Here is a 12,614-nt window from a genome sequence, read left to right on the forward strand (position 1 = left end):
CTCTTCCACTTGAAGAATCTTGAGCAGGATGCTTTTCTTTATGAGCAAGGCACACAGCCTCTTCAAAAGATTCAGGGGCTATCTTCTTTCCAAAAGCTTTCTCTCTTTTAGCAAAAATTTTCACAAGAGAGTCAAAGGTAATGTTTTTAAGATTTCCATTTACTTGCAATGACTCGAGATAATTGGAGTAAGTAGGATAAAGTGCCTTGAGAAAAGCAATAAGAGGAATATCCAAATCAATTTTAATGGCTTGGATATCATGCATTATACATTTTACTTCAGATGCAAGAGCAAGAGGATCATTATTTTGCAGTTCAAGAGTGAAGAGTTTAATCATGAGTTGAACAACATCAAGTGCAAAATGTGAGTCATAGAGTTCTTTCAGCGTTTGTAAGGCTTCGAAAGCAGTTGAAAATGGCGTAATATGGCGACTCACCTCTTCACTTACAGATGCTGCGATTAATGCATAGGCTTTGTTGTTCTTGTTTTCCCAAATGGCGAGCTCTTTGTCTGATGTAGGTTGTTCTGGTTGTTTTTCTCCGTCTCCAATGCACACTCCTTTCCACAACTCATTGAAAATGAGGGTGTGTTTTATCATCCGGGACCACTCAGGATAGTTCTCCTTGCCAGTGAGAACTATTCCCACAATGGATATGATTGAATGCATTGTAAAATCTTGTACTGTAAAAAAAAACTGTGTACTGTAAAAGATACTTCTGCTGGCAAAAATGTGCTTCAGAATAATACAGCGTTATTCTTCCTTCTTGTTTAGGTAAGAATTTTATTTAATATACAAAGAGTAAAATTGTATTCTATATAGAATATCAACTGCTCAAACACCTATCATAACTTGAATTCTCATGTAATTGGAATTTGTCAAAAAAAATGGACGAATGCTTTTCTCAAAAGTAAATGGTATCAAAGCGTTCACTTTTCACCGCACGCAGGTGTGCTGATCATAGTTTATAATCTCAGAGCTCACGTACTCAGCAGCCGCACCATAAATATACAACTCGTCCTCAAACCCTAAAGCCGAAGCTTGGAAAGCAGTTCGTCAACATCATAAAGGAATTACAAACTTCACATAAAATAATGCATGAAAGATGAGCAGCAAAAGCGAAGTAGCCATAATCTCGGGTTCACAATCGAACCCTAAGCCTTCACTTGTCCAGGGTAGGAAAATTTAATTACATCTTAAAGAAAATCAGCGGAGGTAACCGCTTAAGAGGCAAGAACCCCAAATATAGCTTACACCAAGGTTGTATCATTTCTACAGCGAGGAAATAACAAAACAAAACCCTCAAGGAGCCGAAGCTTTGACCCCAAGCATCCCAAGAGTAATTCCTTAACTGCAGCACAGTAATCTGGTGGTAAACCTTACCCGGAATAATGATGCAACCCAGAGGTTGAGAAAGCGGCCTCACTTCGGACTTTGCTCTCAGAGCTCACGTACCATCAACACAACAGCATTTCACACCATTCACGCAGTAACTCTCGCAGCAGCACTCCCTCAAGGCATTCAATGCAGCAGCACGGCCCCAAGGCATTCAATGCAGCGATTCAAAAGGTTTTCAGGTCTGAGGCATGGCAAAAATGGCACAGAATTAATTATGGCAGACAGAGCGCAGAAGACAGAGTCCACAGGGGGACAAACTACAAGACAATGGCAGAAGGGAGTTACAACTAATTTCGGGAGCTGGCTCTGATACCATGTCAGGCAGGGAGTAACTCCTCAAAACAAATTGATTCGTATATTATTCCTTCAGGTTGGTCTTTATTATATACATGAGGGAGAGACTGTTCACTTCATCTCCCGATGATTGTTCATATTACTTATTATTTATTTACATTAATTATATTCACCCAATCCTGATGATTAGGTGTCAACAGATCCATTTAAGTATTGATCTAACATGAACCAAGAGGGATCAAATTTCTTCAAATGCAAACTTCTTTAGAGTGCAAAATACAATGTGTTATTTTTCATTGTTTAAATTGTATTTTTGAATGCTAAATATAGTATATATAGAACCAAATAAAGAATTTAACCATAAAAAATTCATTTTTTCTATATATAGATATGTATGAAGTTGATATCGACATAAATTAGTTCACATAGATCTTCAATAGTTTATTTAAATCTCTTGTTGAAATATTTTTTTAAAGTATAAAATTTCAACATAGACCTTCAAACAGTTTATTTAAATCTCTTATTGAAATATTTTTGAAAAGTATAAGATTTAAACTTATGATTCACGCATTTTTTAACTTCTAATTACCTTATAACATATTCAATTTTTTTAATTATAAACGGCATTATTTTTCTATTTAGAACATAATTTTTATTTTTTATTTTTATTTTAAAGGGGCACGGACGGACGGACAAACTTACACATCCCCTCATACTGGACTGTAAAATGAGCCTCTCGGCTCAAAGATGCAATGCGTACATTTTGTGTGTGTTGCACATCATGTATATCAAAATATTGCTCCATCTGTAGTATCCACGTTGTCGGATCATTGCCATCAAACTTCCTCATATCTATCTTTGGAATGTGGTGGTTCTTAAACCCCACATTGGAGTCTCTAAAATCATAATTCATATTCCTTTTGTCCTCATCATGATTATCATGGGTTACCTTGTCATCACTAGGAAGCCTTTCTCGCAACAACTTAGTCAACCCTTCCAACTTGACATTCATCACTTCCATGTCTACTTTAGAAATCTCCATGTTGCTTTTTATTTTTGCTTCTAAACCATCCATTTTAGATTCCAAATCATTTTTTGTTACTCTTTGCAAGAGCAAAATTTGTTGCACTTGGTCTTGTAATTTTGATATATTATGTTGCATTTCTTCCTCTTCTTTATGTGCCATAGTACAGTTTTCTGGTTGCTTACTAGGTGTATCCAATTTTTTGTTTGGAGGCATTTTGGAACCAAATAATGATATATATGTTTCACTATGCCTTTTGAATCACTTCAAACGGATTTTTTAAACAAAATTTATGCAAATAATTTTAAAAAAATACACATTTTTTCTTGCTTTTACGAGCATGATATTGAAATTGTTTTATCTCTGCAGTTTCGGCCTCTCAAGATCTGAAATTTCGTCTTGTGGTAGCCCTCTGAGTCTTCTTTCCAATTCCACAAGTCAAACCAAGACTGGATTCTTCAATATAAAGTTATGCCAAATTGCCCATGATGACCTGATTATGGACTGGTTTAGCAGAGTGAAATTGTATGGAGTGCCACGTGTCACTATTTCGAACCTTCGGCCCTGAAAATGATACACAAAAAACTACAGTCCGTGCACTTTCAGTCACTTTTTACAAAATTCAAACCCGATGCTTAGAGAGAAAGTTATGACGATTTTCCCTAGGTAACTTGTTTGAGATTGAATTATGGAGTCTGCAAAAACCTTAACTTCTTTAAACCATATCTAAGAAAATGTAATGAACCAAGCTCTGAAATTTTTACACGAACTTCACCAAGATTTTGTCTCCACGTGGTCGAAATTTCAAAGCTCCATAGAAAACAACTTATAGCGAAAATACCAAGATGACCTGTTTGTGTTGATTTGGGGTATCATTGGATGTGCTCTAGCCATGAAAATTGGTGGAGAGGCTAAAGCACATGAGATCTCCAAGACTCAAAAATGGTTTGGGGAAATTCCACCCGGTTAGACAGATATTAAAATAATTAATATTTTTAATAGAGTTCCTAAGTCTAAACTTAGAAAAAATAAAATATTAATGGGTATTAATACAAAACTGGGTGAGAATGTTCTAAATGACATGGATCAAACCAAATCTAATCTTAGCCGTTGATTAGAGACTTAATCTCGGTCGTTGAAGACTCAACAGGAAAATTATAAAAGGAGGCTTGAGGGTCAGTTGGAGACACACCAAGATTGATCAGTCAGTTCGATTTTCTGGAGCAGGATTTGCTGAAAAAATTCGAACAAGTGATCTGAGTTGCAGCGAGGGGCAGTGAGTACATAGCAAAGAGGCAAAGATAATGCCAGAGGGCCAGCACAGTGATTGATGAGGCTACACAGATCCAGCAGGAGCCACGCAGAGGCATTTAGAGACCCCGCAAAGGCTAACAGGGCCTGCGTGGGTGACGCAAAAGGCAGAGAGTAAACGCAAAGAGACAGAGGGCTGACGCAGGGGGTTCCAGAGCTACGGAAGGCTAGCAGGGCTGACGCAAAGAGATAGAGGGATGACGCGAGGGGTTCCAGAGCTACGCAGAGGCTAGCAGGGCTGACGCAGAGCCTTGGAGAAGTGCTAGAAGTATTTGTGTGGGGAAAACTTGCTAAATATCTGCTTCCGAGGATAGGAATTACTGCCAGATAGAAATCTCTGTTGAGTGAGCCAGTTTGGCACCCTAGTTGTACTCAAGAAAGATGTTTAATAATAAAACCCTCAGAACTGCTGCACCAGTTTTTCCAAGTTGGGTTTTTCTGGGGACGATTGTCCAAAGATAACAGTGTCCCTTGTATGTTTGTCTATTATTTCAATTGATGATCTGTAGATAAGTTGAGACTGCATTTGTGTTTATTTTCAGTATTTATATGGTTAAATAACTTGTTAAGGAATAAACAAGTAGGTGAAATAAACCAGATAATGTAGGAAAAATTTATGACGTGTTAGACTTAGAAATTTCAACATGGTATTAGAGCATTGTAGATCATAGGAGAATTGAAGGCACCAGCTGAAATCAGAAAATTTGCAGCACAAATCGCTGTCCCGAGAGACATAGTTATTCCTAAGCAGAAGGCAGCAGAGAAGGAGTGACGCAGAGGGCCTGCGTCATCATTTCGAGCCAGAGAGAGGGCCAACGCAGAGGCAAAGAGAGGCAGAAGAGGCTCACGAAGAGCCACGTCATCCTACTCAGCCAGGTAGGCTTGACGCAGTTGGCTAGAGGAGCGATTTAGCCTTGTCGGGATTGCGCAAAGCTAAGAGGCTCAATTTCTTCAGCTGTTGGGGCCTAGGGAGCTGTGGGCAGATTGTGGATTGGGAAGCTGGTGGGGTGTTGTTGCTGTCGAAGCAAAACAGTACCTAACGGGACAGAACCAAGGTAGAGGGAGTCGTTGCCTTGACGGATTTCTAGCCAAGAAATCCAGATCCGAGTTGCAGTTGCAAAGAGGATCAGAGAGGAGTGCATCGACAGTTGGCGAGAAGATTTCAAGCAGGGAAATCGAGAATCAGAGGGAGTCTAGGAGAGAACTTCCAAGAGGGAAGTTGAGACTCAGAGGGAGTCTAGAAGAAGAGTGGAGATGGAAATGAACGGACTGAGGGATCAGGACAAGTTGGAAGGGACCTCCAATTTTATCATCTGGAAGGCCAGGATCCTGTCTGTTCTGGATAGACATCACATCAAGGGTTTTGCCTTGAGAAACATGGCTATCCCAGTGGCCCCAGCTGAAAATGAAAGGTATGAAGATGCAATGGAGAAGGCAAAGTGCATAATCCTTGATGGGGTCAAGGATCATGTAGTACAGAATATTGCCAAGAAGAACACGGCAAAGGAGATGTGGGATACCTTGACGACATTGTATCAGGGCACTTCCGTGCAGAGGAAGATGTTGTTGGAGAATCAGCTGCGATCATATCAGATGCAGAAGGGGGAGCAGATAGATCTATACCTCAACAGGTTGTAAGAGATTCGGGACCAACTTACTCCCATAGGGGCCACGCCACATCAGGATTTCATGGTGAGGACCGCCCTGAACGCAATCTCCAAGGATTGGGAGACATTTGTCCGAAGTATTTTGGGCAGAGCTACTCTTCCAGGATGGGAAGATATGCGAGTAGCTCTTTGCCAAGAAGAGATCAGACGGCTGACCAAGGTGGGGAGTAGTAGCAAAGGAGGTCGAATCAAGAAAGAGGAGAAGGATGCGGCTCTGGCATCTACTGGACAACATGGGAAGAGGAAGAAGAAGGACATCTCCAAGGTAAAGTTCTGCCATTGTGGGGAGCTAGGTCATTATGCAACCCAGTATCCCAAGAAGAAGAATAAGGGAGAGGCTTCCGACTCCAAGGCAGCTCTGGCTCAGGGGGAGAAAGAATTCGAGATGGATGACGATTGTGCCATGAGTGCTCATGCACCAGTAGAGAAGAGGTGGGGAGACATCGAGCTGTAGTCAGGAGGAATACAGAAGATGAGGGGCAGGATCCTTGAGGTACCCAAACTCTTGGATCATATCCGGCTACATGAGCCCCAAGTGACAATAGCAGGATGACGAATGTCAGTAGAAGCAAGATGCGGATGGAGCAACAAGACATTGCTAGAGTGCAGAGGTCTGTAGCAACGTAATGGGGGTTGCAACAGTGCGAGAGGCATAGGGATGATTGCAGCAGTGTAGAGAGGCACAACGGTGGTTGCAACAGTGCGAGAAGCACAAAGGTGTTTGCAGCAGCGCAGAGGCAACAGAGGGAGCATAGCATAGCTTCCAGACCAATAAGGATGTCAATAGTTGGGTAGATCAGTTACTTACTTCTCGCTAACTGAGTTGCAGTGCAGCAGTTAGCAGTGGTAGTGCTATGGGCAGCACGATGCAACATGTTGAGAGAGAGTTGCAGTGCAGATGCAGTGTTGGGAGGAAGGACCAGCAGCAGCACGGATGCAGAGGGAGCTGCAGTACAGATGTAGCAGTGGCAGTGGCAGAGCCATGGGCAGCAGTACAGGAGGCAGCAGTGCAGTGGATGTTCGGCAGCAGGCCAAGAATCAGCACAGATACTGGTGTTGGATGATCAGAGTGATGTTCAATGGTGGAACATTATTGGAGCACATTCCTCGCGAAGAGGTTGAATGGGGGTAGAATCGGATGTGCTCTAGCCATGAAAATTGGTGGAGAGGCTAAAGCACATGAGATCTCCAAGACCTAGAAATGGTTTGGGGAAATTCCACCCGGTTAGACAGATATTAAAATAATTAATATTTTTAATGGACTTCCTAAGTCAAAACTTGAAAAAAATAAAATATTAATGGGTATTAATATAAAACTGGGTGAGAATGTTCTAAATGACATGGATCAAGCCAAATCTAATCTTAGCCGTTGATTAGAGACTTAATCTCGATTACTGAAGACTCAACAGAAAAAGTATAAGAGGAGGCTTGAGGATTAGTTAGAGACACACCAAGATTGATCAGTCAGTTCGATTTTCTGGAGCGGGGTTTGCTGAGAAAATTTGAACAAGTGATCTGAGTTGTAGCGAGGAGCAGTGAGTACATAGCAGAGAGGCAGAGATAGCGCCAGAGGGCCAGCGCAATGATTGAAGAGGCTACGCAGAGCCAGCAAGAGCCACACAGAGGCAGCTAGAGACTGCGCAGAGGCTAGCAGGGCATGCGTGGGTGAAGCAGAAGGCACAGAGCTGACGCAGAGAGGCAGAGGGCTGACGCAAGGAGGCAGAGGGCTGACCCAGGGGGTTCCAGAGCTACCAGAGCCTTGGAGAAGTGCTGGAGGGATTCACACGGGGCAAACTCGCTGAATATCTGCTTCCGAGGAGAGGTATTACTGCCAAATAGAAATCTTTGTTGAGTGAGCCAGTTTGGCACCCTAGTTGTACTCAAGAAAGCTACTTAATAATAAAACCCTCAGAACAGTTGCACCAGTTTTTCCAAGTTGGGTTTTTCTGGGGATGATTGTCCAAAAATAACGGTGTCCCTTGTGTGTTTGTCTATTATTTCAGTTGATGATCTATAGATGATTTGAGACTGCATTTGTGTTTATTTTTAGTATTTATAATATATATGGTTAAATAACTTGTTAAGGAATAAACAAGTAGGTGAAATAAACAAGATAATGCAGGAAAAATTTCTGACGTGTTAGACTTGGAAATTTCAATAGTTTGAAGTAGTGAAACCCTAGAATCCAAAGCTCTTATATCAAATGTTATGCAACCAGCTCACAAAATAGAAGAAAAGATAAATCAACGACTTAAAAATTATCCTCTTCGAGAGGGAAACCTTATTTTCATTATATAAATGAACAATTATTGGATTATACAAATGACAAGACCTCCTTGGTATATATAGGAGTCTAAGGGGTCATAGTATAATTAGAGCCTATATAACAATAATAATGTAAGGACACAATAATAACAATAGTGGGCTTCTATGGGGCACAACAATAACAATATGGGGCTACACTAACAATTAACAATAAAGCCGCTACACTAGTATTATAGGGACCTAACATAACAGTTCATCGAGATTGTGAGCCGACAAGGATCTCGAATATGCCATCACCTATGACATGCAACCTTCTAAACTCTAACTGCTAAAAATAGTAGAATCATCCAAAATTGATTAAAAAAAATGGTTGTGACATGTTTCTAACTCTAGACTAGGCTCAAATCATTAAAAATATTTGCATCTAATCTCCATGAGAATTGTGTTTGACTTGTGTGGACGCTAAATCCGATAGCAAACTTTGAGAGCTAACTCTAAACACCAGCCTGACAAAAATTGGTTAGCTCTTAACATTCCAGTTTGCAAGGGGCAAAAATGAGGGTTACCAAGAAGGAAACACATTTCTTACCTACCTAGGTATCAAGAACTTAATCAATGAAATAAAGAGCAAAAAAGTCTTTTAAAGTGGCTTTATTTAATTTCCTTTAGTCAACACAAATGCACCACTTACTATTTTTCTTACATATTATTACTAATGGCGAGATCCATTGGCTATCTAAGATAGGATAAATGAAATTGACATTCAACATGTTTTGTAATTCTTTCTTCACTGTATCTATAAGAGAAGGGTTTATTCGTCATTGAGGCTATCGAATAGGTTGAGATTCATTCCTAATGTAGATATGATGGGTATGAAGATCAAAATGAATCCCTTTCATATCGTTGTATTCCCAAACAAATGCACTAATTTATATTTGTAGTAAATTAATCCATCATTCACTTTGGGAGGCCTCTAACCTAGGATTGATATTGTCTTTCCCAAGCTAATTTCCATCGATGTACTAAGAGATTTTGCCATGGCATATAGAGAAGGCGTGGAGTTTGATTGTATATATAAAGCAGCCAATGAATAATTCTCTTAGAGACACTAACCTAAAATATGTGTGAAAAACTAAAATTGGTGATGGAATGAGTAGGAATTGGTTATGAAATTGTTGATCAAATCATCCTCAATCTCATCCTTGAAAGTGAGAACTTGGTCAAGTGTGAGTGTTTGTTGAAAATGTTCATCATTACTATCCTCATCCCCCACCCACATAGGCATTTCTTGACTTGTAGAGGACTTGCTAGGGGATACAAGGTAAGACTCTTAATGGACTTTCCATGAGAAAGGGTCATATCCTTGAATTTGCAACCAATGTAGGCATCCGCAGTGCCCAACCATGGTCTACCCAAAATCAATGGGTAGCCTCCAAGGTTGGTTTTTGGCTGCAACACCATCAAATATGTCAAGTATTTCCAAGAGTCCACAGAAAATACTACATTTTCTAGTATCTCTTCTAGGTTTACAAGAAATTGATCAACAACCTAAAAGACCATTGGAGTTTGGAATAAGTTGGCCAACTGGAGTTTCTCCATGGTTTCCTTAGTCATAACATTGATGGTAGGCCCTACATCAATTAAAATGTTTATAATAGGAACATTGTTGGTGTGAACATTGACAATAGCGCTTCCTGGGTCAATGTACTTGATCATAAAAATTCTCCCAAGTTACCTAGTTCACCAATAACATGCATAGTTTATGGATCCTTCTTCCATTTTGAATCCATATTTTTTTAAGGCCATCAATTGTTCAAGTAAAGAGTAAAACACTTTGTTCTTAAAGAACCAGTTCTATGAGGCCATTGTCAAGGTAGGGCCAGCCAATAACAATTTATGCATTTAACACAAAATCGTATGATCCTACAACAAGGAGGAGACCTCCTTCCCCAAACAGAGAAGTGGTGAAAGGATTTATAAATGTTGTTCAAGTAAGTTATGGTCTTTCCCCAATTCACATGGGCAATGTGTATTTGGCACACATGCTACTTTGAAAGATAGGAATACGAACAGGGATCCAATTGATTGGTGGTGACTACATGGTGTTAATGCTCCAAAGTTGCGAGTATTTGCCATAAGGTTACTCTCACAGGTTACTCTCACATGTGGTGAGTTACTCATCTTGTTAAAGAAATTGAAGCCCTTATTCTTCATCCACTCAGTGAAGAGAAACCGTTTAAAATTACGAAGGCGGATAACTTAATCTACATCCATAGCACACTTTTCAACTCATTTGCCCAAAAAGACCCAGGATATGTGTGGACAAGAAGCCTTGTTGAGATACGTCTAGTTGCCATGTAGATAAGAAGACTCTGTTTAAAACAATAATTACCAAGAGAGACTATTGACTATGGACCTTAGCGATGATGACCAAAATGCAACATAACGTTTTTTATGCTTCATTTTTTGAAATGCCATCTAGCAATTCTTCAACGTATCTGATTTAAGACGCAAGAGCTGTTAAAGACAATGACAAGTTTAATGTTTTACTAACCGCTGTTCAATGTTGAATAAGAATCCTGAATGTCAAACATCAATTGAGGAATGGCAAACGTTTGACTTTGAAATTCAATGAAGAATCTCATCCGAAAATGAATATGAATAATTGCTTTATCACTTATTTACTTTTATGTCTGTACCTTTGACAGAACCATTCCCCGTTTCAAAATGTGTCATATACATACCCGCAGCTTTGCAAAATAGGAAAGTCTTTCTATATAATGTTTCCTGAAAAAATTAATGAATCAAGTGAAGTAAGAGGATATAACACCGGCATTCTTTCCAGCGAAATTTATAAACCTTTGCTCGCATAGGTTCAAGTTCAGAATGCTATTAGGTGACAGAAATCACAATGTACAGGGATAATAATAAAAAGAAAAATCCAAAAGAAAAAAATAAGAAAAAAGAATAAGCACCATATAATGCCTAGTGAATACATAGAAAGAACAGCGACTGGTTCAATCCTGATTTGGAGTTTCCAGTTTAATGTTTAGTGGCTTAGGATATATGGTTTTGAGGGTTAGGATTTTGTGGCTTAGGGTATACAGTCCATGGTTTAAAGCAATTTATTTACCTTATAGAGAGAAGTCGTCCCCATACGCGAGAAAACGATAGCGTTCCTCGTAGGTTCCCTGGAAGTACAGAGCAGCCTCCAGCCACTTGGGGTATCTGACGAGGTCACCTTCGTAGAACCAGGCCTCGTCCTTGCAATCGCGTGGAACCACCCGAACACATCCCTTGGCGATGTAGACGAGCTGATCGACATGCCATTCCCATTTGAGCTTGCATTTCCCACTCTCCCATCTCGACCATCTTTTGACTCCCAGCTCTTCCAGCCGTTCTTCGGCTACGTTCTTTTCCACGCGGATGTTGTATAGCTCCTCCACTGGCTTTTTTATCCGGGCGGTTATTGCTGTGGGGATTCTTCTGGCTCCGAATTGAGAAGGAAGGGGAGCACCTTGACGTGTTCGAACCCTCGCTGGTGCACCACTGAAGCATGGAACAGTCGCCATGACTGAAATGCCTTATCCCAAATAGATATTCATTGGATTTTGCCAGACCTGAAAAGCTGTCTACCAAATAGATATTAAACAGATATTCATTGGATGGATTTTGCACATGAAAAGCTGCCTCCTCCTCTTATTATTATTATTAGCGGCGTTTTAAGGCATCTTTATAGTGTTTTGGTTTTTTTAATATTTCGAACATATATATATATATAAGTATTTAAAATAGAAAGGTTCTGATGTCTCACCAAACGTCGAGTATTAAGGATGGGTTAGTCTAAGGGTTCACAAGTCTGTGAGTGGGTTTGGACGTCAGGTATCTTTTTTAATGTCCAATATGTCCAGGGTTTTCATTGCCTCATGTTCTTTGTTCCAATGCCAAAGAAAGAATCTAAAGGTGAACAGTAAAAATGTGAACAAACAAGTTGAGTGGGTTTGGATGTCAAGTATCTCTTTAAAAGTCCAATATGTCGAGGGCCTTCATTGCCTCATTTCATTTCTTTTGATTTAGTGTTAGGAAATTTTTAAAAGTGAATATTAAAAAGTGAACAAAAATGATGGTTTTTAGATATGGAAGATATTCAATCTAGTATAAAAACAAGTGATGAGGTAGTGGTATCATTAGATTTTGGATTACACTATTGTTTAGAGTGATCACTTTAAATAGTAATAAATACAAACGATTTACATAGGCAACAATCCATTTAAAGTTGGATAGAGTATTCAAAATGTTGCAATATGTGAATTGTGTTAATGTGAAAATTACATTCCATCATAATAGTTAAATCAATCAAAAATGAAATATATAAATTTAATAATTGTTTTTTTTCTTTACATAAAAATAAGATTAATATATAATTTTACGAAATTTTAAACAAATGTTTCAAAAAAATAGTAATTAATACAAATTCAAGAAGCATTCACTTCGTGCTCATGGGATCTTGGATAGACATTGATCGAGTGTGTTGTTAAGGCACTCTTAGATGTTAAGTCACTGGTTCAATTCCCCATCATACTCGGGTGTCATTCTTGGACATGACCATGATGTAACCGCACCAATGTCGAACTTACCAAAAAAAACATTCACTTCA

The 12,614-nt window shown here is 39.4% G+C and overlaps 1 protein-coding gene across 1 annotated transcript in view; it reads right to left on the bottom strand.

Annotated features, from left to right (window-relative positions):
* LOC149175308 (uncharacterized) overlaps positions 1-11,637 on the bottom strand; it is a 93,293-nt gene extending 81,656 nt beyond the window's left edge. The window contains exon 1 of the mRNA XM_089419593.1: positions 11,091-11,637. Within this exon, the coding sequence (XP_089275719.1) occupies positions 11,092-11,529 (438 nt within the window). The 5' untranslated portion in view covers positions 11,530-11,637 and the 3' untranslated portion in view covers position 11,091. The remainder of the gene's footprint in view (positions 1-11,090) is intronic.
* Positions 11,638-12,614: the final 977 nt, after the last annotated feature.

The sequence above is a fragment of the Pinus tabuliformis genome, chromosome 4_1 (assembly GCF_031772625.1).
Source record: "Pinus tabuliformis cultivar Carrire ecotype Pingquan chromosome 4_1, CPIR1, whole genome shotgun sequence".
Classification (NCBI taxonomy): Eukaryota; Viridiplantae; Streptophyta; class Pinopsida; order Pinales; family Pinaceae; genus Pinus; species Pinus tabuliformis.